The 25,975-nt window shown below is 47.4% G+C and overlaps 1 protein-coding gene across 1 annotated transcript; it reads right to left on the reverse strand.

The window, feature by feature from the left end:
- CRY2 (cryptochrome circadian clock 2) lies at window positions 1–24,845 on the reverse strand. Its single transcript, XM_014950331.1, has 12 exons — window positions 24,631–24,845; window positions 21,593–21,701; window positions 17,130–17,272; window positions 8,763–8,947; window positions 6,832–6,920; window positions 5,617–5,757; window positions 4,825–5,136; window positions 3,418–3,569; window positions 2,214–2,416; window positions 1,655–1,744; window positions 991–1,132; window positions 1–511 (listed from the first exon to the last, which is right to left on the reverse strand). The coding sequence occupies exons 1-11, from the start codon at window positions 24,834–24,836 to the stop codon at window positions 993–995; spliced, it is 1,770 nt and encodes a 589-aa protein (XP_014805817.1). The 5' UTR covers window positions 24,837–24,845; the 3' UTR covers window positions 1–511; window positions 991–992.
- Window positions 24,846–25,975: the final 1,130 nt, after the last annotated feature.

Raw genomic sequence — 25,975 nt, forward strand, 5'->3', positions numbered from 1 at the left:
GGCGGGGCTTGAAAATCTCCAAGGAAGGGGACTCCACAACCTCCCTGGGCAGCCTGTTCCAGGGCTCTGCCACCCTCACCGTGAAGAAGTTTCTCCTCATATTTGAGTGGAACCTCTTATGTTCCAACCCAACAGATGAGCAGCCACTGCTCCTTACATCAATGCATCAAGTCACATGCACTGATCCGTTGTCAGAAAAGAAAGATACACCTGGGAGTGAGGGAGTGAACAAGGTGATAGAAGCCTCTTGCCCCCCTTAAATGTGGGCAGACTTTGGCCATGGCTAGGAGGAGACGTATTTGGCTCTCTGGAGAGCAGAAAGCCAAATATTCCCAAGCACAAGTAATGCAGTGCCCTTGTGTGGCAGCTACTAGAATTACACATTTTTATGAGACCCTCAGATTTTTCTGTTGTGGATCACAAGTTCCATTCCCTCTGCGGCAGCAGTCCCTACTCCTCGGGGCACCTCTTCAGCGCTCTCGCTCTTCGCTTGCAAGGTGCTCGCTGCTGGCTGTGGGAGAAAGGAAAAGAGAGAATTGGCCATCACCTCCCCCTCATGCTGAGAAGTCCCCAGAACCCGTGAGGGCTCCTTCCCTCCTGGGACCCAGAGCGTTTCAGGCAGATGACTGGACCTGCTTGCTCCCCTTCTCCAGCCCGTACCCTCAACCACATCTGCAAATCCCCCCGCAAACCCACTGTGTGGAAGGAGAAGCAGCCTCACTAGAGAGAACACCTGTGCTCTGTGACTGTTCCAGTAACAGGGTACTGCTCTCTGCTGGACAACTGAGTCAACAGCTTGTCAAGCAAAAGCGAAACAACCAGAGGGCAGACCCCTGCCAAATCCAGGGCTATGGAATTACAGTTGGGAGCCACCTCCCTCCACAAGAAAAGTCTATTTTGTTCATTAAAACGCAGGGAGCGAGTACGATTGAACCTTGCCACCTGCCAGAACAAGGTAGTTTAGGCCAGATCACACTAGGGACTACTCACAATCATAAACTCTTGCCAGGGATCTCTGGAGCGGGGAGACCTGTCACTTTGGCTCGTTTGTAGAGTTCTTCAGCACACGGCTCTTCTGCTCCCTCGTGTTTGCGCTTCGGAGAAGCCTGGTCTGCTTGCGACAGCCTCATCGCTGTAGAGGAAGATCAGGGATTGCAATGTTTCTCCTTTTTCTCTTTGATCTCTTTTGTAAATTTGTATTTGTAAATACACCCCAGCCTAACCTGCTACGGAGCTGGGAGAAAAGAAGGACACGCAGTGCGCAAGGCACAGAAAGAGATTGCCACAGCCTCCTTAAAAACTTTTGGAAAAAAAAAACTTTGTTAAAAGCAGAATAATTAAGTCTCCCAGAACAAACTAAAAAGTATCCTCTGACAGAGGATACTTAATTATACCCGATTAGCCCTACAGTGATCTGCACTTCTCCCTTAAGTGGCTGCATACGATCCCATACAGGCAATAAAAGATTCACTTATTCTTTAGCCCTTTTAGGAATGAAGGCTCACTGGGGACTTCTGAAGAAAGCCTAAAGGAAGATGAATGGGATCTATGTTATCCCAGCTAGACACCCTCTTCTTATTAGAATAGGATCTCTCCTGCCCGTAGCCTTTAAGTTGACATGAAACTAGGAAGCACACAAATAGCTCCAACTCACCTGTACTGGTGCTGCAGCCCTGCCCCGAAGCAGAGTCTGGCACTGGGCCACTGAGATCTTCCACACATGAAGGGACTGATGCCAGTAAACCTAGAGAAAGGCAGGAGGATCACAGTTAAGAAACAAAAACCACCTGGGGCAGGAGAAGCCTTTCAACATGGAAACACCTTAGTGATTACCAACCAGCACATCCATATCCCAAAGGAGGATGAGTTCAGAGCTTCGATCACCAAGTGCTGGCCACCAGACAGACACTGTGACCCAGCAGTGTATTTATTTAGGATGATCTGCCTAGGTTTTTTTCCAAAGTGGACCGGACAATTGGTGACATATGGATGGTGCCGTGCCATCAGCAGCTCTCAAAACTAATCAAACCCTGCTCTTACCTGTCCAAGAGCTCAATAGAGCTCTTCCCTGGAAATGAACTGAGCAAATTTGGCAGGGACTGCTTCCTCTTGCAAGGACTGGCCAGAGACAATTGCTATCTATTTTAAACCGTGGGCTCTCCTCCATTTATCTCCTATTAAAGACAAAATCTTTTGCTACTGCTGGTACTTACAGAGCCCCCTGTAGCGTGACAGCTGCTGGTAAATCTGCTTCATGCGTTCGATGTTCAGGCGGCTGGTCTCCGCGTGGTTCACCATGGGTTTGGGGTAGTCCACCCCAATGATGCACTTGGCTGCCTTCTGCACAGACTCTGGGGCGTTCCATGGTTCGTAGATATATCTCGAGGGGAAGCCCTTTAGTTTGGGCAGATACCTCCTGCAACACAAGCAAAAAGATGCACAACCATCACTTACAAGTACGGCGATGCAGTATTCCCAAGGCACAGAAAGCACCATGCAGCTGTCAGCCACTGAATGATTTAAGCTCACAGATCGAGCAAGATCTATGGAGGATAGGGAAGCCCTACAGAGGGACCTAGATAGATTGGATCACTGGGCCAAGATCAACGGCATGAGTTTCAACAAGGGCAAGTGCCAGGTCCTGCACTTGGGCCACAATAACCCCATGCAGCACTACAGGCTGGGGGAAGTGTGGCTGGAGCTGCCTGGAAGAAAGAGACCTGGAAGAAAGTTGACAAGTGGCTGAATATGAGCCGGCCGTGTGCCCAGGTGGCCAAGAAAGCCAACAGCATTCTGGCTTGTATCAAAAATAGTGTGACCAGCAGAAGTAGGGAGGTGATTATGCCCCTGTACTCAGCACTGGTGAGGCCACACCTCGAGTATTGTGTCCAGTTTTGGGCACCTCAATACAAGAGAGATCTGGAGGTGCTGGAGCGAGTGCAGAGGAGGGCAACGAAACTAGTGAAGGGTCTAGAAGACAAATCATATGAAGAGCAGCTGAAGGAGCTGGGGCTGTTTAGTATGAGGAAGAGGAGGCTGAGGGGAGACCTCATCACTCTCTACAACTACTTGAAAGGACACTGTAGAGAGGTTGGTGCTGCTCTCTTCTCACAGGTAATTAACAACAGAACAAGAGGGAACGGCTTCAAGCTCCAACAGGGGAGGTTTAGACTGAACATTAGGAAGGAATTTTTCACTGAAAGAGTGGTCGGGCATTGGAACAGGCTGCCCAGGGAGGTGGTTGAGTCACCATCCCTGGATGTGTTTAAGGGACGTTTAGATGCGGTACTGAGGGATATGGTGTAGGGGAGGACTTTGTAGAGTAGGGGAGATGGTTGGACTCGATGATCCCAAGGGTCTCTTCCAACCTGAATGATTCTATGATTCTAAGAAAGAAGCTCCAGTCACATCACTTACTTAACGTAGTCACCACTGGGGTCTGTGCGACGTCCGAAGCCCACGGGGCAGTAACAGTGGAAGAACTGCTGGAAGAATGCACTGCATGAAAGCCACATCCAGCTGCCTGCATTTACGCTGAAATCCGCATCCAGCAACAGCTCGTCAAATACCTGCAGCAAGTGGAGGAAAAAGACAGTGAGAGCTTCCCCGGGCAGGTGTCTGTGGCAGGAAAGCCCAAGATGCTATCCCACATGGCAGGCACTGAGCTGGGAGAACAGCTCCTAGAAGCCAGAGCAGCAGCAGCATTAATCTGCTGGCTGAAGCCAGCTGGTTGGTCAATATATCTCACTTCCTGATGCTTTCATGTAAGGAGGCAGTGTCTGCTCACGCTGACACAGTGCTGGCTTCTCTCTCACGCAGCTACAGACTAAACCACTACCTAGTGTTGCAGCAAGCCCTGGGTATCGATCCTAACCTGGGAGGCGTAACAAGTGCAAAGCACCAACTGTGGGAAGCAGGCAGATGCTGCACAGGAAGAACAAGCACCAAAGCAAGAAGGAAGAACCCCTCCGAAGGTCCCAGAGCACACTGCCACTGAGAGGCAGACAGGTTTCAGCAGTAATTCGCTCACATCCATGCACAGACGCTGGGCTTTCAGCATCTGACCCTACGATGCACTTTCAGCTACGCTCTGCTTTGCCAGCTTTGTGACCAGATGCTCCTGCCTCTGCTTTTTGTATGTACATTGGATAGGTTCAAGCTGTCTGTCCCTTCAGATGGCCCAAAAGGAGGGTCTTTTACCTCTTTCCTTGATTTCACAATCATGGAGCGTTCCCTGACCGGCACGGTGATGGATTATACAACGAGGAAAAAGGTCCAGTTACAAAGTGACATTCCATTTGCAAAGAAAACAGACAGACTGAGAGAACTTTTACAAATAAATAAAAAAGCCCCCAAAGGCCCACTCCCTATTTACCAGCAGGTCCCACTAACATTTAGTTATGGTTACTGGAGACTCTTCATACTGTCAGAGCCTCATGGTAGAAGGCAGAAAGAAGTCAGGCAGTTGGCAGGCTGAGAGCCCGCTAGCAAATCCTCTCTTCCACGTAACTTTTACTTGCAAAGCAATGGCCATACCTGTGTGCCCATCCTTGCAGTGCGTGCCAGGGAGAATGTTTTCCTTATGGCCTCCTGCAAGCCTCTGGAAAAGTCAGACTCACCCTGACTCCTGACTCCCAGCTGATCCAGAGGTCGCCCCTGGTCAGGAAGCAGGCTACGGCTAAGAGCCTGCTAGCAAATCCTCTCTTCCACATCACTTTTACTTGCAAAGCAATGGCCATACCTGTGTGCCCATCCTTGCAGTGAGTGCCAGGGAGAGTGTTTTCCTTATGGCCTCCTGCAAGGCTCTGGAAAAGTCAGACTCACCCTGACTCCTGACTCCCAGCTGATCCAGAGGTCGCCCCTGGTCAGGAAGCAGGCTACGGCGTGCCTGGCCAGATGGTGGATCCACCCTTCTTGTCTCAGTTGGGTCATGATCGCATCGATCCAAGGGAAGCCTGTCTTGCCCTCTGCCCACTTTGCCAAGGCTTCAGGGTTCCTGTCCCAGGGAATTTGGATGCAGATGGGGTTCCCCTCCATTCGATCAAACTTTGGGTTGTTTGTGGCTGCTGTGTAGAAAAACTCCCTCCACAGAAGCTGCCCGTACAGAGAGAGGGGCGGCGTGCTGTTCCGCTTTACCTGGGGAGGAGAAAACAAGGGTACTCACAAGCAGGGGAGGAGTTGGCTTCATTAATCCCAGCTGCAAGCCACCCATGCATTTGCATACAATTCCCAAGTCGGTTACTGACAACTGCCATAAAGGAGCTCAGTTCCAGATCATCCTTCACCACAAACCCCAGGTAGAAAAGTCAGTGTTGCTTTTAGCTCACTCTGTGCCCTGACAGGAGACTTGGATGACCCAAAACTAAAACTAACAGCAAAAAGCCCTACACGGCTCATGACACAGGAGTCCAGGTTGAAGAAGAAGATATCGACAAATTTAAAGTTTGCTTGATTATATGCAGGAGAATCACTTTTCCTCACCCCAGAGCCTCTTCTGCAATAGCAACACGCTTAACCCAACCGTCAAACACAAGGGAGGCAACAGTAACTTTTGCAACTGTAGCATCACGCTACGCTCAAATCCAGCCTGCTCTCCAGATGAACCTTTGGTCTTACCTTCTTATACAGCTCCCAGAGACGATAGTAAAACAAGCGGCAGGACAAGCAGCCGAAGCGCAGGTAGGGACTGAGGCCTGTAGGGCTGGCCAGCAACGAGTTGGCGTTCATCCTCGGTCTTTCGTAATTTGCAACCCATGCCTAGATATGTTCAGGAGAAATGAGCCAAAATCCCCCCCCAAAATCGGTGGGACTCTGCTAAGGGCAGGCCTCTGTGCAAGTGGTGAGGCCAACTCAGGTCTGACAGCAGAGTCTCTTCTATTCACCTCTCAAGAGGACAATCCCAACCCCCACACCCCATTCAGGAAATGCAAAAGTTTTGCTCCAGGATTTAAAAGATTTAGTCATTTTTAGTCATTCCCCTTACAAACAGGACTAAATTTGCTTTGCATGTGAGAGCTAATAGCCCTCAGAGCTTCTAAGGACACAAGGTAGCGCAATTGTTTATGTCCAGGTATGTCCATCACAGTTTACACACTAAACAAGAAAACTAGTGAAATCCAGAGCTTTTTGTGGAGTATTATATTGACAGTTTATTCCCCCTTCAGCACAAGAATTTATGCTTTGATCTCTACAACTGCCACCAAGACACCCAGGATTAAAAAGATACAAACTGGTTAAAAGTAAGTCATGCCTCTGCAGCGGGGTAATCTTTCATTATCTGAAATTGTTTGCCTTGTGCACTATAATCAAGAACACATGCCCCATAGAAAAAAAACAACTAGTATTTCAGCAAGGCGTTCAAGGAATGCCAGCCAGTGAGACACCGTATTAAGAGGGTGATGTACAAGGGGCAGGCATTCTTTTATGAGCACGTACTTGGCACCGATACCTGAGCTAGAGACAAAATGAGATGTTGTGGAGTGTGCAGGAGGAACCGAGCAACTTAGAATGAGAGTTTCCAACTTTGCACTCCTCTGAAGGAAACTGAGGGGTAGAAACAAGGAATAGAATCCTATGTGCTTCAAACAGCAGCATAATTAATATACGGCCCTACTTCTTTGGGCCTGAGGAAGCCCAGGAGATCCCTTCTCCACGTGCAACCCAAGATCACAGGGGTACTCCAACAATACCAAACACCCCTTCCAGAGGGGAATGCTGCAACTGCTGCTTGGAGCAGGGAAAGAGAGCAATGGCCAATGCTCAACATTTTTCGTTTGGAGGCAAAGCCTGCAGGAATCAGCACTTAAATCTGTTATTTACAGATAGGGTTACCTTTCTTTCCAAGTGTTTATCCAGCCGCGCCAAGGCTTCTGTCTCCCCTCCTTGCCAAACTGCAGGGGCCAGACCGTCCGTAGGAAAGCCTGAAGGAAAGAACCTTGTAAGATTTGAAGCCACGCTCAGACAAACAGTATAGACTGGATTAAGCATTAATAGCAGCAAGACACTACATACTGCAGTTGCCTAACAGCTTACTTGCTGCTCTAGTCCTTCTAAGTCAGGCAAATCATATGGAACACAGGGAGAGCCTGCTCGTGACACACCACAAGGGACTCTCCCTGCAATGCTTCAGGCAGCTTTCTGGGGACTTTTCCTATTGTTCATACGCCAGCACTCTCTCGTGTGTGTCAGCCCTACCCACAGGGCTCTGCTCCAAAGGCCGGAACAGCTGGCAGAGGCACATCTGCTCTGCCTTACAAAATACCTTGCAGCTCACTAGAGAGCCTGGCTGCTCCTCATAAGGCTCCTATTCTGCTGACAGCGGGTGCTGAGGAAGGGCACTAGTGTTGAAGAACTGATACAAAAGGGGAAGTAATAATGCAGTTGCTTTACGCCGCTCTGGGCTGACCGAGGAGCCTCCCCTGGCAGCAAGCAGAGCACTGGAAGGCTGCAGGCAGTCTTGAATTAAGCCAGACAATAAAGGCAGCAGATGGACCCAGGACTGCAAGCCTCAGGATACTCCTGTTGTGAAGTCCTCTGCTTTTACATGACTGCTGAAACTGCACCTTAAGGTACAAGGTGAGACTCCTATAAAGCTGGTATGGAGCCTCCAACCTGCGTGTGTGTACACGCAGACAGCACTCTGCATTAATCCTTTCTTCCCTTGCATTTAGATTCACTTCCCTGATGGCTGTGTCCATCCAGCTCGAGTGCTGCCAGTTTTGGGCCCCTTCCCACAAAAAAGACATTGAGGGGCTGGAGCAGGTCCAGAGAAGGGAATGGAGCTGGTGGGGGGTCTGGAGAGTAAGTCTTACAAGGAGAGGTTGAAGGAGCTAGGGTTGTTCAGCCTAGAGAGGGGAGACCTTCCTGCTCTCTACAACTACCTGAAAGGAAGGTTTAGAGAGCGGGGGTCAGTCTCTTCTCCCAAGTCACAGGCAATAGGACAAGAGGCAATGGCCTCAAGTTGTACCAGGGGAGGTTCAGATTGGATATTACAAAATTTTTTTACACTGAAAGGGTTATTAAGCATTGGAATGGGCTGCCCGGGGAAGCGGTTGAGGCACCATCCCTGGTGGTTTCCAAAAGATGGGCTGACATAAGTGCTTAGTGACATGGTTTAGTGATGGTGGAGCTTTTGTTTATTTTGTTTGGTCAGAGTTAGGTTGACGGTTGGACTAGATGATCTTAAAGGTCCCTTCCAACCTAGACAATTCTATGATTCTATGATGTAGGCTTCGCATTCTTCATGCCTCAGCTCTCTATTCATCCTCCTTCTCCAAGAAAAATACAGGACCATAAGGCATAGCAGGATGAGTGAAAGAAGTTTCTGTAATATCTTTTGTCTTGCTAAGCTCCCAAATTGGTGCTGCTTGTCAATAACGGAATGAAATGATCTAAGCCTGGTACACAGTTAGTTTACCTCTTCAGGTTTGTTACACAACGTGTCAGGGATGGCAGCAGGAGGAAAGCAGCTGGCGAGGACATGAGACACTGATACAGTAGTTACATGCTCAGTGTAACAGAGAACATAAAGACAGATGCAGAGCGCTTCAGAGCAAGGCTAAAGGGGACGCTGTGCATCCACAGTAGCCCGATTTCACGAGGTCCAGCACCCGCTGAATACATTAGGCTGCTTCCATGGCTAGAGACAGCCCAGGTCAGAAGAGAACACGAGTTGTCCTAGGCACATGCCAGCCATCAGAAACAGCTTCACTAGATCCCGTTTCAGCTGGCAGTTAACCCTTGCCTTCACTCTCAACACATACCCAGCTCTTCCAGGGATGGGACTCCATACACGTCATCATGGTTCTCCTGGATGTCCACTTTACACGTCTCCATCTGCTGGCTCATTATGGTGCTCACGGGCTTCTTTGGGAGCTCCATACGGCTAATGATGGCCTGGAAGCGCTTGTAGGTGAGGGGTGGCTTGTGGCCATTCAGCTCAATTATTCTGCAGACAAAATAAACATGGTGAAACAACACAGCCTCACTACCACAAAAGAAACAAAGAAGTGACAGCCAAACTGCATCCCACTGTCTCTGCTCAGGACAGCCTTTCACTTTGGATACAGAAGTCCTTATAGATCTAGCTTCCGCTTGATGCATCCCTCAAAGGGATATGAAAAACAAACAAAATCCCAAGACACACCAGAAAACAAAACCCCACATACTAATTCATGTCCATGGGAATAAACCAGAATGGCTTCATCTGAATTGGGCTTAGCATCACATTTCTCTCCCAGAGCTCTTCATCAGACCCCTGTACAAAATCTCAATCTAATCACTGCCTATGTCTCCCCAAGACAGCAGATGTCAGACCTGCAAATGCTCCCCCTGACACCATGTGCTATCCTAACCTGATTCTGACCTTACTTCCTCCTGGTCTGACACAAGAAATCCCAGCCTGTTAGGCGGGGGGGGTCAGTATCTCAGATGAGACAAATCCCAGTTTGCGTCATTCCTCTCTCCCGTGATTAGAGAAATCCCCATCTTCCCCCATGCCATAAGGTCACGAGCAGACCCGTCGCATGCTATTCACCTGTGTCAGATCATGCTAAGGAAAAGACAGCCTCTTCTAGAGGACTAGAGGAGGAATAGGAGAATAGAGACATTCCTCTACTTCACTAAGCACCTGATGTAGGAAACTAACATAGAGCAGGGGGCTTGGTGGAGGATCAGAGAGGCAATTGTGCTTGCTGGGCAGGGAAGGTTGGGGCAAGCAAGAGCCACAATCGCAGAGAATACAGCATCCTGAGAGATATGGGAAGTAGGAGCTTGCTAAAGCTGACACAGCTGAGCAAAATCGCTTTAGGAGCAAGACTACAAAGACCACCAGAGTACCTGAGGACCCTAGACATCACAACACGCCTGTGAATAGGGGTGAATACCTATGTTCTCAGAAAGATACCAAATAGGTTAAACAGGAAGTAATATGAATGTGCATGTACTGCTGAAATACAAGCCTGAACCCCTTGACCATCGGTATGGATATTTGGAGGAAATATCCCCTACGTGTCCGGCGCCGCAAATAAAGAATGCCTGCTTAATAACTCTGGTGATTGACTCTTTCTCCACACCACATCCATGGCCTCTTAGGCCCGTGCAGCCTCATTTTTCCCTAGGACTCCGAGAAGCCCCCCGGGCAAGCTAAGCTTCCCCTGGATGAAACATGCCAGTTCTACACCCCCTCTTCCCTTGGGAGAGGATGGAGTTAACAGCAAAGCAGAACGGCACGGGGACGGCCAGCATTACATAAAGCCGAGGCAGCCAACCCCACAGGAGCTGCAGCACAGCCTCCCTTCCCCACCCATGGTACAGTCAACAGCTTATGCAAGGGGCTGGGCTTAGAGCCCAGCCTTTCGGCTGCCGCCATGTGCCCTCCCTTCCTTCCTTCCTTCTCCTTCCCCCCCCTCCTCTCCCCCGTAGCCGCACGTGTAACGAGGAGGAGCGACACGCCGCCCCCGGGGGCCTTCCCCGGGACCCGGAGCCCTCCTCCCCTCACGTGTGCTCGGAGCTGAACCCCGGCTCCCCGCCCCGCCGAGCAACCGCAACCGGGGAGGGGAGGCCAGGCCGCGCCGCCCCGCCGCCATCTAGGCCGGGAGCTCCCGGCCTCCCACACACCGCCCGCTGGCCCAGGGGGGCGGCCTTCGGGAACCGGCAGCGCCGACGTTAAAAACAATTAAAAACCCGACCCCCCCCTGCTTTTTCCTTCGGTTTTTTTCCGGTTGGAAGTTGCGAGCAGCGGGAGAAAGAGAGGGTGGGGGCCTGGCAGGCAGCGCGGCCTGTCCTGCCCCCTCACACCACAGAGCATCTCCTCCTCCTTTCACGCACCAGGTTTTTGGCCAGCCGTCTCTGCCTGCCACCCCACAGAACCACAATCATCTCTAGGGCTTGCTTTGAGAGCACTGGGGTCCCCCAAACGAGCCCATCGAATTAGCAGAGATCCTCAGAAAAATCAGCTGGAAGAGAAGATGATCAGAGGGGATGGAGCACCTCTCCTGTGAGGACAGGCTGAGAGAGCTGGGGTTCTTCAGCCTGGAGAAGAGAAGGCTCCAGGGAGACCTTAGAGCCCCTTCCAGTACCTAAAGGGGCTACAGGAGAGATGGGGAGGGACTTTGTCAGGCAGTGTAGTGACAGGATAAGGGGTAACAGTTTTAAATTGGAAGAGGGGAGATTTAGATTAGATGCCAGAAAGAAATTCTTTACCCTGAGGGTGGTGAGACACTGGAACAGGTTGCTCAGGGAAGCTGTGGCTGCCCCATCCCTGGAGGGGTTCAAGGCCAGGCTGGATGGGGCTTGGAGCAACCTGGTCTGGTGGGAGGTGTCCCTGCCCAGGGCAGGGGGTTGGAACTGGATGGTCTTTAAGGTCCCTTCCAACTCTATAACAATTCTATGATTCTGGGGAGGCGTTTCCAGTTACAGCACTCTGGTTTCCACAGTACTGCAGAGCTTGGACTCAAAAACGTGACAGAGCTGCACTGTGTTTGCCCTGAGGTGCTCGGGATGGAGGAGGGGAAGCTACTTCTCTAACACTGCCTCTTTTTTTCCAGTCCTCTTCCACAGATCTGCCGAGGATGAAGCTCAGTCCCCAGATCCACGGTGTTACACCACCTCCCAGATCCACAGCCAGAACTTTTGTGAACAGACAGACACTGGGGAGCAAATCCCTGTGACTCGCAGGTGGATGCCAGTATCTGTATTTGACATCCTCCAGAACGTGGATACAAGTGAAATCCCCTAGTACAGCTCCTAAATTCCTAAACAGGCAGTTGTTGGATCTGGGACACAAATCTTGGAAAAGAGATAGGGCTAGGACAGCTTGCACGTTTCACAGCACCTGACGCTGGCATTATGCAACAAAATTTGAACCTTTCACAATACTGCCATGAAATACTGGGTATTGTACCATATTGGATATTATATGATACACAGTAGGTATTGTAGTGCTGTTCAGCCTTCTGTATAAAGATTTGTACAGGAAGCCCCCCAGACAGGAGTCCTTTCCTTCCTCCTACTGACCTTCTAACCCAGGCAGCACAACCTCACAGGACTTTCCCCAATGTCAGAAAAAGGGAGAACACTCCCCAGGATTCAATTCTCCCATTTCATCCGTCTCCCTCAGCGCAACTCTTGGACTACACGTGACAGTTATTCTTCTAGTTTTCTTGAAGTGGAACAGAAAAGAGCAGAATCACTGTATTCATCATCATACAAAAGCTAACCTTTTTGGTGCTAGCAAACATCATAAAAATGGCCAAGCAACCAGACTAGCAACCTGACAGTGGTAGCTGGGTGCCAGAAATTATGAGGGTCTTTTTGATTCCCAGTCACATTTTCCCTCAAGAAAGCAGGCAACCAAAACCTGACCAAAGATAGTTCTGGTGCTGCTAGGATTTCATGGTGTCCTATGGTCAGTGACCTGTGAGAGCAGAGCGTCTGCAGGCTCCGAATGCACACCCCCACAGATTGTCAGCTTCTGACTCACATCTCCACAGCAGTGCCCCAGCAGGATGGCTACCGGGCTAGGGAAGGCTGATCACCTCAAAAACCCGACACCTCAGCTCGTTTGCAAACGGCAGGGCCCCGGTTATGGCCAGGGACTGAATGTGCTCCCCCCTGCTTCCTCGGGCGAGGAAGAGCTGGCTGCCAGCCCCTCGGCAAGCACGCCCCCACTACCAGCTCACGCAGACCATTTAGTCAGCCTGGCCAGCTTATGCAATTGCTCTGATCTAAATCCTCGCTTCGGAGAGTTCAGGGAGGGCTACTCGTACAGAAGACAAGGGGTATTTCTACAGATTGGAAGAGAAGATGGAGAGATAACTGGGAGATATTCCACACAATGGACGCTGGACAAAGGACAAACAATTCAACTTCCACAGAATCACACACACATAGACACGAGCGTATGAAAGATGAAGGACTGACTTGATGACAGGCTGGGCATCAGTGCAGGGGAAAACACTTGACACCAGAGCACCGCGCAAGACAGACAAGGATAACAAGATCTGGCAGGCAGAAGTTTGACTTAACCTTCCCAGATGGAAATAAACCGCTTTTTTTTTGGCACAGTGTAATTATGAATTGCAGAACCAGCAAGGCATGCATTTTTCCCCAGTGCTTGGTTCCTTTAAGTTAGTAAATACTCCTATTAAAGTGCATTTAACTATGGTTTCAGCCTTAGGCTACAATATCTGAGGAAGAGCTGCTCCTGATGCATGCTACAAACATACAAGCTCACAGTGTTCTCTTCTGACCTAAACCACTCCCCCTGAATAACCCAGGCCTGCCCGGGATTACAGAAACCACAATGCTGACCATCAGCAAGCAGACTACAGAGGATTTAGATCCTAAGGAGGAAAAAAAAAACAAACCAGGCAGATCCAGAGAAGGGACAAAACAACCTGTCAGCTGGAAGTTGTCAGACAGAATAATTGTCAAGCAAAGGCTTTGAGCAGGCTAAGCTGATACCCAAGAGATTATCTTTTCTGTATGACTTCTACAATCTGAACATCACTAATCTTATCTGGGAATTCCTACATTTTCTTAGGAATATTTTCCAGCATTGATGCTGATTTTGTGCAGCCTTCTCTTTGTTTTAGTGGAGAGGAGGGGAAAGATGCTCTGACAAGCACACAGTTATGCTGGCAGTGCCAACAAGGAGCATATTGCAATCTTCCTACTGGGTAGAACCAGTCAAATTCACACTTAACTGAACAGGCTCTTTGAAAATGTTTAAAATCATCAATAGCTGGTGGTGACGGTGGTACTGGGAATATGCTGCAGGGGACAAGAGAAGGACTTCTGGAATCATTTATGTAGAAGTGAAAGATTAGTCTAAATTGTTCAAAACCATGATCATTGACAACCTTGTTGGAAACTTGATTAAAGTAGGACACTACCACCAGGTTACTAATTATGCAAGAAAAACAGGAGGCTGAAGAGGGACAGCACATACCGTGAATTAAAAGACTGGGTAACACGACTGGAGGGTCATTTACTCCAAGAGAGGCTTCCAGGAGAAATACAGTATTAGATAGAACTGCATTACCACCTGCTGAGAAATCTCCAAGAAGCCAAGAACCAGGAAATGTCAGAGTAACTGGAGTCTTCAACTGCCTCCACACAGACTGGGTAGCTGTCACACCCCACCGCCTGCCAAAAACCAATTTTCCAGTTGCCATAAATGACTGCTCCACGAAATGATTAATCAGGGACCCACAAGGAAAGGCAATTCACGATTTGGTCTTAAGCAGCACAAAGGGGTAGCTGAAAATGTTGGTTTTCACTGGCCTGCTCTAGGTGTGACTTTGGCAGGCATCAATTTAACATCCTTCCAGGAGCAACAATACCATAATGGCTTTTGCTTCAAGAAGAGAAACACATAAAAATAAGGAAGTGAACTAAGCAAAAGGAACAAGCTGAGATGTCAAACGCTGACAGGCAACACGGGAATGATTTGAAGACAACCGGGGAAAAGAAATTCCAACAAATGCCCACAAACCATCGAAAAAGATTTCAGAAAGATCATGAAAGTCAAAATAATTAAAGGATAGCATCGTCAAAGGTATTAACAGAGGCAAAATCTTTCAGAAAAATGAAAGGTAAATAAAGACAGAAAAAATCCAAACTGGTAGGTTAAATTAAAAAAAATGCAAAAGCAGCCTCCTTGCACCTCCCAACCCAAATGGAAGTTTAAGAAACCTTAGAAAAACACCCCAAACCAAACATAAATCATAAAAATAAATAATAAAAAAATAATAACCATTTACAGACACTCCAACATATTTATAGAGCTAAGAAGTGATTAACTCTTAAAAAAAGCAGAGACTGTAACACCACAGCCAAAATCCATGCATTTCATTTTGCACGTGTATCCACTATGGAGGTTTTTGGGGAGGCTGCCACTCTGCATCTCTTTAAGGAAATGTATCAGGAGAGGTCACAGACTGGGAAGTTAAGGAAGAAACACCACAAAACAAAGCTATGTTTGAACAGAAACAGCTGCCAGGACCAGCAAGGATTCACCCAGGAGCTGTGAAGAACAAGAAGAAATACCCAAACTCATAGCTGCTGCACTTAACACAAAACTGTCTGAATATTTTGAGGGAAAAAAAAAGCCAATATGCCTCTAGATTTAAAAAGCATTTCAAGGGCTGACAGAATAGAAAGTCTGAAATGTGCATTAGGCAGATGGGTAGAAAAATGCTAATGGAATCAGTGGTGTGTATACAATATGCTGGAGGGTTAATTTGACCTCAGTAAAGGGAAATTGTGACCAGATGGGTAGAAAAATGCTAATGGAATCAGTGAATGCATGGGTGTATACAATATGCTGGAGGGTTAATTTGACCTCAGTAAAGGGAAATTGTGACTCAAAATCTACTAGTGACATTTGAGCTTTGAGCAGTTGCTATACTCTGCCTGGATTTTCAGAATCCATCTGACTAGATCCCTCACTGAAAATTTTTAAAGAAACCAAGATAGATTGGGAAAAAGCAAAAGGTTCCTGCAGACAGAAAATTCTTTGAGATACAGGATAGAGTCGGAATTCAACAGGAGGAAAAATCCTACAGAGCTGGGCTTATGCTGCTCAACATTATTCATAGATTATCTGTGAAGGGACAAAATAGAGCATGATAATAAAGTTTACTGACGTAAGAAGCTATCTGGGATAGCTAAAAATGAAAGGCAACTTAAAAATTTCCCCGAATACTATGTGAACAGCTGACAAAAATATCAGATGAAATGCAGTGTTGGTCATGTTGTTTCTCCATATGCATTGCGATGCAATCTTAAACTTACTTATATAGTAGCAGCCTCCCAAATAGCTATGACCATTCTGGAAGGAAGCCCTGAGGCATCAGTTGAGTGTTCAGCTGTGCTCAGAAAAAGCAAAAAGAATACTAGCGACTATTAGGAGAAGAGAGGAAACATTATAGCATTATACAAGTGCAAGTCACTCCTCCATTTAGAACACTAGCTACAGTTTTCACCACTGTTCTGTGTGTCTAAAAATACCCAGAAGTATAAAGAAAGGTGACAAATCTTAGAAGAGATATGGAACAGATTCCACCTGAAAACTTATGTAAACTAGGACTCTCCACGTTGGAAAAGACAAAGATGACATGAGGAAAGATGTGAGGGGCACTGACAATGAAGACATGAGGATGTAATAGGTATTAATGATCTCTTGTAACGCAAAAATTAGAAAGCAGTGTCTGCTCATGAGACAGGATCAAGAATCCCCCACACCCCAAAGACAAACATTTCCGCACAGCATGTGCTAACTGCAAAGCTCCTTCCCATAGGAAATTATGAATGCTAAAGCTTTCTAGGAGGAAATTTACATTCAGTATTACTGGCACAAGTCATCCCCACCCCCTGCATAAAGAAAAAAAAGAAAAAACAAAAGAAAAAGGCAAGCAACCTGTAAGAACAGTACTGAAACATGGCCGAAGTCAAGCATACCTTAGAGTCTTACTAGAAAGACTGTTAAGGTGATCATATATATAAGTAAATATATAAAATTTACAGTACTGAAACATGGCCGAAGTCAAGCATACCTTAGAGTCTTACTAGAAAGACTGTTAAGGTGATCATATATATAAGTAAATATATAAAATTTACCATCAAGGCAAAGTTCTCCCCATAGCAAATACACAACAAAGACAAGGCATTCAGATTTTAGAGTAAGGTAAGTTTGCCCCAATCTACCTTGTTCCTTCTTCCAGCTGTCCTGGCACGTCCATCAGTTAAAAGCCCTGCCTTCATAACCCGTTTGAGCCAACACCTCAACTATCTTTATTACAATGAAGCAAAAAAAACGCAGTCCACGCAGGGAGGACGTGCTCAAGGAGAACAATCAATAGGACACAGCTGAGCAACTTAAATGACCGTCACATACAGTTTAATAAGCTTGAGGCAACACCTTTCCGTACCTTCACGTCACCGTCAGCGCTTTGGCGTGCTCTAATCAAAAGTGTGAGCGTGAGGAGTAATCCTGTTGACACCTTCTAGGCTCACACAGGATGACAGCGACCAGCCATCAGCGTCATGGAAGAGCCGGAAGTCTTTCCCCACGGGACAATCCCAGCCTAGCCCGGGCAGAACCTCTGCCCTTTCTCTCCCCTTACCTGTCCAGGTCATAGAGGGTGTGGGAGTTCTCTATCACCACCTCCACGCCAGCCTCCTTGGCCAGTTTGACAATAGCTGCATCTCTCTCCTTGCCGAACGGCTCCGAGTCGTACTCAAAGGTGAGACGAGTGACTCCCCATTCCTGCAAGAAGCACAATATACACAGCTGTCAAACAGAAGGCTTTCTAACCAGCACAATTGCAAACAAGGACGTCAGAATTCCTGGCCCATGTATTAATTCCTTAACACACAGGTCCTGGAATTAAGTCCTGGAAGCTCAGAGAGGGTTCCTGTAAGGAAGAGCAGTCTGGAGTCGAGATAACCAAAGAATCAACAATTTTATCAGCTCTAGCAAGCATTGCTTATGCAAATTCCTCTATGTCGGGTTTAAAACACGGAAGAGGAGGTTTGAGTTCTGCACTATGAACGTTCTTCAGTTACAGCTCAGTCTCCAACACCTTCTTTTGTTGCACGCTCTGTCCAAAACTAACCCTAACATCCTGTTACAGCATTTGCAGAGACAGCTTTTCAGAGAACTCTTGCAATACAAATCCTGCTCAAAACCCTGTATTTTTTTCTGTGGACAGTATCATTAAGTAAAACCAATACACTCTAAATTTTTTTTCAATGTCTCTTTAAAGCCATCACATAATAAAGACGACCAAGGTCCAACCCAAACAGCAAAAGACAAGGCAGTGGGAAACACAGGACAAAGGATGGCAACTGAGGGAACCTTTCTGGGCAGCACAGTAGAGTATGAGACTGCAATTCAGATTTAATTTAAAAGTCCTGCCTTTGGGGAGCTCTTTCACACTAGACGTGCCATGCACCTATTCTGTATCTTCACACCTTTAATAGGTCCCTCACAGATTTCATGGAATAGGCCTTATGAAATAGCATTCAGGCTTTTCCAGAGCACAGTTTGCTCTCAAAGACTATGGCCTAGTTTTCCTCAGAAAATGAATCCTATGAGAAGAGGTTTAATGGTTTCCACAGCGACCCTCCCGAGACATCCATCAAGCAGAGCAGCAGCCCACAGATTTGTTTAGCAAACACTTTAGTCAAACACAGTCAGAAGTCTAGAGACACACTTAAAAAACCCCTCACACAACTAAGATGTGAACTACATTCCCCAAGTGAGACGGTCTAAGTCAACTCTCTATATACAGGACAGTCTTTTCTACCTCAGACTTTCCAGAAACAGAAAAAAAGCACAAAGAACAGATATAATTAGTTCACTAAAGACCATTACAAAATAATGCCAAAGATGGGGAAGGGAATTTAGAAGCAGCAAACAGCTGTACAACACCCCTTCTTTTCTAAACTTTCAGGTTCCATCCTAAAATTAATATTTGGAAGGACAGAGAACAGTTACATACCACAGAATGTATGTCTCAGAGAGGTCCTCCACTTGTTTTACAAAATAAGAACACGACAGCATCTATAACTCAGAGTAGGGGTCAGATATGTTCCAAGCCCTGCCCTGCTCCTATATGATTTAACAGCTTCATTTAAAACTTTTTCTTTCTTTTGTAAGAGAGACAGTAACAGCTAAAAGGCTTGGAAAAGAGGGGTTTAGTCTTGAAGAAACACACACTACTGCCTTGAAAGAAAAGAACGGAACAACAAAACCCCAAAAAAAACATTTAAGGCTAACAGAAATTTTAAGTAAGAATAAAGGATTTCCAAAAGTTTTGAGAAGCCCACCACTCCATGTGCTACAGTAGCACACAGGAAGCAGAGCAGAACCAACCAGAAAACTGTAAATTGTAAAACAATAAATTGCTGTAGAGGTACAAAAGAAAAGTGATGACTGACTTGTCTCTTAGTATCTAGACTACGGCAAAGAAAAATTGCAGGAGGAAGAAAAAACCCACCTAAGGAATTGTGAGCAAACTTCAGTGAACAAGCAACAAACTTTTCTTTGATAGAAAAGGTAAAATGACAGATGTTTGTTCAGAGGAAGCGAGAGAAAAAAATTTCTGCAAAGGTTAACACAGCTAATAAGTGCACTCCTCCTCATGATACCCATGCATAATAGTGCCTTTGCAGCCACTGTTATCAACAACACAGCTCAGCTACTGGCAGCAAGAGCAGAAATTCTATTAGGTCTAAGTGTTGCATTACCACATATGACATAACTCTCCTCTCCACAACAGCCGACAGCAAGGCATGAGCTGCTGCTAATTCAGTGTTCAGTGCAGCAGCTCTGGAGAAGCCTTAGCTCCCACAAAAGCCATATATCTACCATATAATAGCATAAAAACCAACCCTGCAATCTTTTCAGCTCTGTTACAGCACACCTAAGATATTCATCACCTCACCTGCCCAGGCAAAACAGACTGCAGCAAAAGCAGGTCTGGCTGATTCCATCTCCCAAAGCTCAGACTCTGCCAACTACTTTTTGTTCTTTCACCCAAATGGCCGTTTTGCTCCAACGAAGTTTTAATTATCCTGTAAATACCTTGAAAGGGCATGGACTACTACTACTAGCCAGAATTCATTTGCAGATCAAAAGATAAAAATATCCTAGGCTCTGAAAAGGCTACAAGTGGCACGCAGTTTGTGTCATGTGCTGAGATGCAGAAGCCAAAATAAATATCAGTGCTCCTTCTGACCCACATAGTCTGAGATTCCCCTCACCAACACTGCCCTCCTCCAGAAAACACAAACCAGAAGCATTTACAGCAGGAGGTTACAGATTCAAGTTTACCTCTGCTTCTCAGCAGCTGCTCTACAGCAGGCTTTGGGGACACTAGTTCTGTCAATCATATGTAAGGTACAGTCCTCATGACAAATCCAACTCATAAGACTATTGTTAACCATGTTTTTTTTTTTTTCCTTTAGCTTTGTCACTCTAGCAAAGACACTGTCAAAGAGCTTCAAAGATAGAGGGAAATACATCTTAGAGCAGGACAGAGAAGAACGATACTGCTTGAGGAAACTTGATATGCAAGGAGACGCTCTTGCCAGTCCTGTCTCTCTCACAATGCATTGACATCACTTTAGAAATGTACCCCACTAATCCATCATCAACCACCAAGGTCTCTACATATTCCACTGTCCTAAATGATATGTCAGCAGGAAGCTTGTGCTTAAGGTGTATTCTGCTGCTGAGCTGACTGAACCGCAGCCTTGAACAGAAGAAAAAGAAGGTCAGCTAACAGAATTCTGAAATTTTAACACCTTAACAATTAGTAAATCATTAGTAAGTGAAAACAAGGATAGCACCAGGACATCAATTTTTCTTCACTACGCTCCAGAAAATTACTTTATTCTCTTACTTTAAAGAGCCTGGGAAAGACATCTGTTGGCTGCCCTCGCACGACAAACAAGCGAGAGTTGAGTTTCCTTAAACTGTTGTCCAGATCTTCCAGAGACTGGAGCAGAAACCTGCAGAGAAGAAACAACAGCAGTTAGTGTCAGTCAGTCTGGTTACAGCTAAAAGAAGCAGGTCTGGCTGATTCCATCTCCCAAAGCTCAGACTCTGCCAACTATGTTTTGTTCTTTGACTCAAATGGCCATTTTTCTCCAACGAAGTTTTAATTATCCTGTAAATACCTTGAAAGGGCATGGACTACTACTACTAGCCAGAATTCATTTGCAGATCAAAAGATAAAAATATCCTAGGCTCTGAAAAGGCTACAAGTGGCACGCAGTTTGTGTCATGTGCTGAGATGCAGAAGCCAAAATAAATATCAGTGCTCCTTCTGACCCACATAGTCTGAGATTCCCCTCACCAATACTGCCCTCCTCCAGAAAACACAAACCAGAAGCATTTACAGCAGGAGGTTACAGATTCAAGTTTACCTCTGCTTCTCAGCAGCTGCTCTACAGCAGGCTTTGGGGACACTAGTTCTGTCAACCATATGTAAGGTACAGTCCTCATGACAAATTCAACTCGCAAGACTATCATTAACCATGTTTTTTTTTTCCTTTAGCTTTGTCACTCTAGCAAAGACACTGTCAAAGAGCTTCAAAGATAGAGGGAAATACATCTTAGAGCAGGACAGAGAAGAACGATACTGTTTGAGGAACCTCGATATGCAAGGAGATGCTCTTGCCAGTCCTGTCTCTCTCACAATGCATTGACATCACTTTAGAAATGTACCCCACTAATCCATCATCAACCACCAAGGTCTCTACATATTCCACTGTCCTAAATGATATGTCAGCAGGAAGCTTGTGCTTAAGGTGTATTCTGCTGCTGAGCTGACTGAACCGCAGCCTTGAACAGAAGAAAAAGAAGGTCAGCTAACAGAATTCTGAAATTTTAACACCTTAACAATTAGTAAATCATTAGTAAGTGAAAACAAGGATAGCACCAGGACATTAAAAGCTTCTGAATTTTGAAATTTTAACACCTTAACAATTAGCAAATCATTAGTAAGTGAAAACAAGGATAGCACCAGGACATCAATTTTTCTTCACTACGCTCCAGAAAATTACTTTATTCTCTTACTTTAAAGAGTCTGGGAAAGACATCTGTTGGCTGCCCTCGCACGACAAACAAGCGAGAGTTGAGTTTCCTTAAACTGTTGTCCAGATCTTCCAGAGACTGGAGCAGAAACCTGCAGAGAAGAAACAACAGCAGTTAGTGTCAGTCAGTCTGGTTACAGCTAAAATGCAAACGAGGAGAATTTGCTCAGAACTCCAGCAAACGTGCACCGCCATATCAAACTGAAAGTTAGGACAAGAAACAGAACACAGGAATTGGTATTAATCTCTGGTTTGTCTACCAACTGCTATGAGATTGCAGCACCAGCCAGCTCCCAGCCATTCACACACGTGTTCTGCTTGTCCAGACGCAAGAGGTTTCCAGGATTTTCTTTTTCCTGCAACTCTCTTCCCATGTTCTCTCTCAGGCTGGCAGCACACCCCTACCAGCTGCTCTTTCCACATAACAACATGGTGAAAAGCATAGAGCATCTAATTCCCTACTGTATATTCTTTCATGGCTTTTGGGGCAGGAGGGGTTTTGCATATGAAGTAGAAAGATGTTGATACACTGCTCCAAGGAAAGTAATGAATTACTACAAGAATCGTGAGTTTTACCATCCTGACTACACACAGGGAATGTCATGAGAGAGAAGTGTATGCTCCTAGCTCATCAGCAGCAAGAGACTGAGCAGCCAGATCTCCCAAGGCAAAAGTTATCTGTAAGTTGGAATAGTTGCAAACAGAACTGCGATTTATCTTCTACCGTGGAAACGCAAAGGTGAGAGCATGCCAAGACATTCACCTATTCCCTCCCACCTAGAACTGTAAAAAAGCATTTAAGTACTTTTTGCATGTAATGGTGTCTTACTGATCCCCCACTACGCTATAAAACATTAAATGTATCATCTTTGCTTTCACAGCCACACGTGTCACCCCATCTTCATTGTAACTTCACTTTGTTTTGTCTAACTCTGCAAAAGACACCAGCTTTAAAACTTTAATCTCCGCCACAGCACGCGGCATGGCTGGCAATCCTGCAGCCCTGTGTAAGTGAGCCTGCCAACCTCTACCTCTCCCTCCTTTCTACGTGCCCACTCTGCAGCGTGACCTGCGAGACATGAGTATCTGCATCAGCTCCCTTAAGACCACGCACAGCTAATAGGAAAGCTAAGCTACAGCTGCCCTGCAGGCTGGGTTCTTCCTCTCTCCTCAGCTGCACTGCCTGCATTGTGAACTGAAAGCTTTGGGACAGAACGAGCTCTCTCTGCCCTATCCCAAGGAAAAATGGGACTTGGGGTTCACGTATAGAAAGGCCCACTATCACAGTACAGAAGACCCAGAACCAGGTCTGGGTAACCTAAACAAACCACTCCCCTAACTCCAGCCTGCTTTCCATTTACTAAATAACCATATTAACTTTCCAAGGTGTTTTAAAAATTAAACAAGGGTTAGTCCTATATGGCTCACGCATGCCGTGCCGTTAAATAATAAGGGATTGTGAACGTGATAAATTTCTGGGAGCTAGGTAAAACACAGACATTTGCTTTTGGAGCACAGAACTGAATACAAGTGAATGAATTAAAATAAATAGCAAAACAAAGGTAAAGTTCCTAATGGGAAACAATGGAACTCTGGTAAATACAGAAAACTTGCGAATACATTTTTGCCTAACAGCCAGTGGTGCTAATTTCTGAAATCTGCAGTAGGTGCGCACATCCAAGAAAATGTTATTTTTAAAAACATAACCTGCTCATATATTCCATGGCTACAACATAAAAATAAAATGACTACCCACTTCCCTCCCTCTGCAATGTTGGTAGAAACAAACAAGGATTAAATGGATCAGGAATTAATCTTTTGGGGGCACTGCTTTGGTTCTTCCAAATGAGGACAGTTAGCAACAACAGCAGCACGTGAAAGGCATTTCTGTCTGCTGCTGCTTGTAGAAAGTCTGGTCTACAGAAGTATCTCTTCAGGCTCCTAGGATACTAAGTAGTAACAGAATCCACAATTTTCTTTAATTTGAACACCTACATTGCGCTCCTTTCTGCACATTTACAACGTTTAGGCCATCCTCTGATGGGAGTTCTAGAAACATTAGGAATCACCCACACTATCCCATTTCTCCCAGACGGAGCTGTGCAAGCAGAGGCAATCAGCTACAACTACAGGTTCCCTACCCTTATACACAGAGCCAGATGGTATTTCAAAGTGCACTTAAAGGATTTTTAGCCAGGTGGCTGCCCTGCCCAGAACCCCCTTGATGGGGTAGCACAAGGGCAGGGGGAGATCTGCTTCGTTTGTGTGCGGGGGGAGTCTTGCAGAGAAAAAATCCCTACCTGGATTGGGTTTCCAAATGTTTAGGCAGCTGAGAACTGACAGAATAGCATTATGTAATGTTACTGCCTACCAGTACATAAGGTCTTATGTACTGCACAGACATGACTCACCCCAAACATTTTCCCGTTTGCAGAGGGGAAAAGCCCCAACAACTCCATTGCTACCTTCCTAGCCACAGCCAAAGCGTTTTCCCATTAAAAAGAAAAATTGGGGGATGGGAAGATGGCAGGCGTGGGCACATGCCTACGCACACTCTGCAGCCGAAGGGCAGAGGGAAGGCGTGGTGTGGCCACGCATCCCCGATGCTTCTTTGCACTTGTCTTGTCTCTGAATTCAAGAAAAACCCTTCCTAAACCGAAACGCCCCTCGGCTGCCGCTCTCACACGGCCAGCCAGCTCGCAAGGAGAAAGTCTAATGACATTACATAAAGTTAAAGGCACCCTCCCACACAGCCTGGCAACACCGCTGTGAGAACGGTGGCGAGGCCAGCCCGGGGAAGGCAACCTCTCTCCTGCACGGAGAGAACTAGGAAGGGAGCAAAACACAGACCGGGCCGTAGAGAAGGCAGCGTGGGCTGCTCCCGCTCCTGACCGACACGGCCCAGCCACCCCACCTAAACCCCTTCCCACCGAAAGCTCCTGCCCACAACCCGGCGCTCCCCGACCCCCTCGGGCCCACCCGCGGCCTGAAGGGCCCGGCGCCCCCTCAGGCCCCACTCACCGCCAGCGGTTGATGCCCACGGCGGAGGAGGCGGCGAACCAAGGGTCCAGGATATAGATGCAACGGAGGGAGGCAGCGTCCCGCAGCGCTTCCTGCAGCGCCGGGTTATCGTGGAGGCGCAGCCCGCGGCGGAACCAATGCACCGAGCGACAAAGGGACGGAGCCGGGCCCGGGGCGAGCGGAGCCAGCGGAGCCACCGCCGCCATCGCCGCCGACTGCCGCCGCGGCCCCCGCGCGCCGCACGCTCCCGCCCCGCCCCGCCCGCGTACGCGGCGGCAGCCAATCAGCACGGAGGGGTGGGCGGGGCGAGGGCGCGCTCTGACAGGGCGCCATATCGCCCCCTAGCGGCCGCGCTCGGAACTGGGCGCGGCGGTGGGGGGGGTGTCACCGGTCGTGTGTCCCCCCCCCACTTTCATGGCGACACACGCTGCAAACGTTGCTCCCCTTCCCCAGAGATCCAAAGAAAGACACCCCCTCCCCACCCCCCAACTTTATTCAGCATCTTTGGGAAGCTACAAGTCAGTACGCACGACGTCCGTTGCTCTTAAAATAAATTCAAAGCCCCCCCAAGTGGCCGCCTGCAGCCAAAAGGAGCAAGAAGGCACCCGTGGGGATGCAACCCAGCGCAGGACAACCCCTCACCCCCTAAATTAGGAACATTTTCCGTGCAGAAATGGAGTGTCCTTCTGTAGGAGTGGCCAGATGTCACACACGGGGAAGGGCACATCACTGTAGAAAGCCCAGGGCAGGGCGGGAAGCGGTCACATCAACTGCCCAGGATCACTACCCAAAAATTCTTGGAATATGAATGGGGCCAGGGGTTTAGAAAGTGTGTGCAGCATCACAGGAGGGTACAGGATGCTGCTGCTGACCCCCAGGATCAGAAATCACAGCACAGCATAACCTGAGGTGGCACATCCATGGGATTAGATGGGTGGCAGAGATTTCTGCAGACCCAACTGTGCAGGAGCAAGTTTCAACTAAAGGGATTGACGCAGCTGAGCATAACTAGGACTTTTTTTGGGGGGGCTGAAGGATTCACCGAGATGGCCGTGGCAAAAGACAAATTGCAAACAGCAGAGGAGATCCAAAGTAGGTATGAAACAAGTCCCCCAAACCAAGCCTAATTAGTAACAGCCCCATTTTGAGACACAAACCTACCCCCTACACAGCAGGCGAGGAGGCCAGGTGTTGCCAACTCCATGAACTTGGATCTCCACCCTACAAGGAAGTGCATTAGAGTAACTTTTCCCCTCCGGTCTGTCACTGAGAGGCAAAGGCCAAGCTCTTTCCTCCTCGAGAAAGGCCACTTGAGAACACACCATGTACCATGAGGGAGAGCACG

This window comes from Calidris pugnax, unplaced genomic scaffold (genome assembly GCF_001431845.1).
Source record: "Calidris pugnax isolate Ruff unplaced genomic scaffold, ASM143184v1 scaffold68, whole genome shotgun sequence".
Taxonomy (NCBI): domain Eukaryota; kingdom Metazoa; phylum Chordata; class Aves; order Charadriiformes; family Scolopacidae; genus Calidris; species Calidris pugnax.

Coding starts and splice junctions, on each gene's coding strand:
- CRY2 (XM_014950331.1), bottom strand. CDS start 24,836: ATGGCGGCGGTGGCTCCGCTGGCTCCGCTCGCCCCGGGCCCGGCTCCG. Junction 8,948..17,129: donor ACCCTCTATGACCTGGACAG/GTAAGGGGAGAG, acceptor TTTTGTCTGCAG/AATAATTGAGCTGAATGGCC. Junction 3,570..4,824: donor GCTGGGAGTCAGGAGTCAGG/GTGAGTCTGACT, acceptor CACTTGCTGCAG/GTATTTGACGAGCTGTTGCT.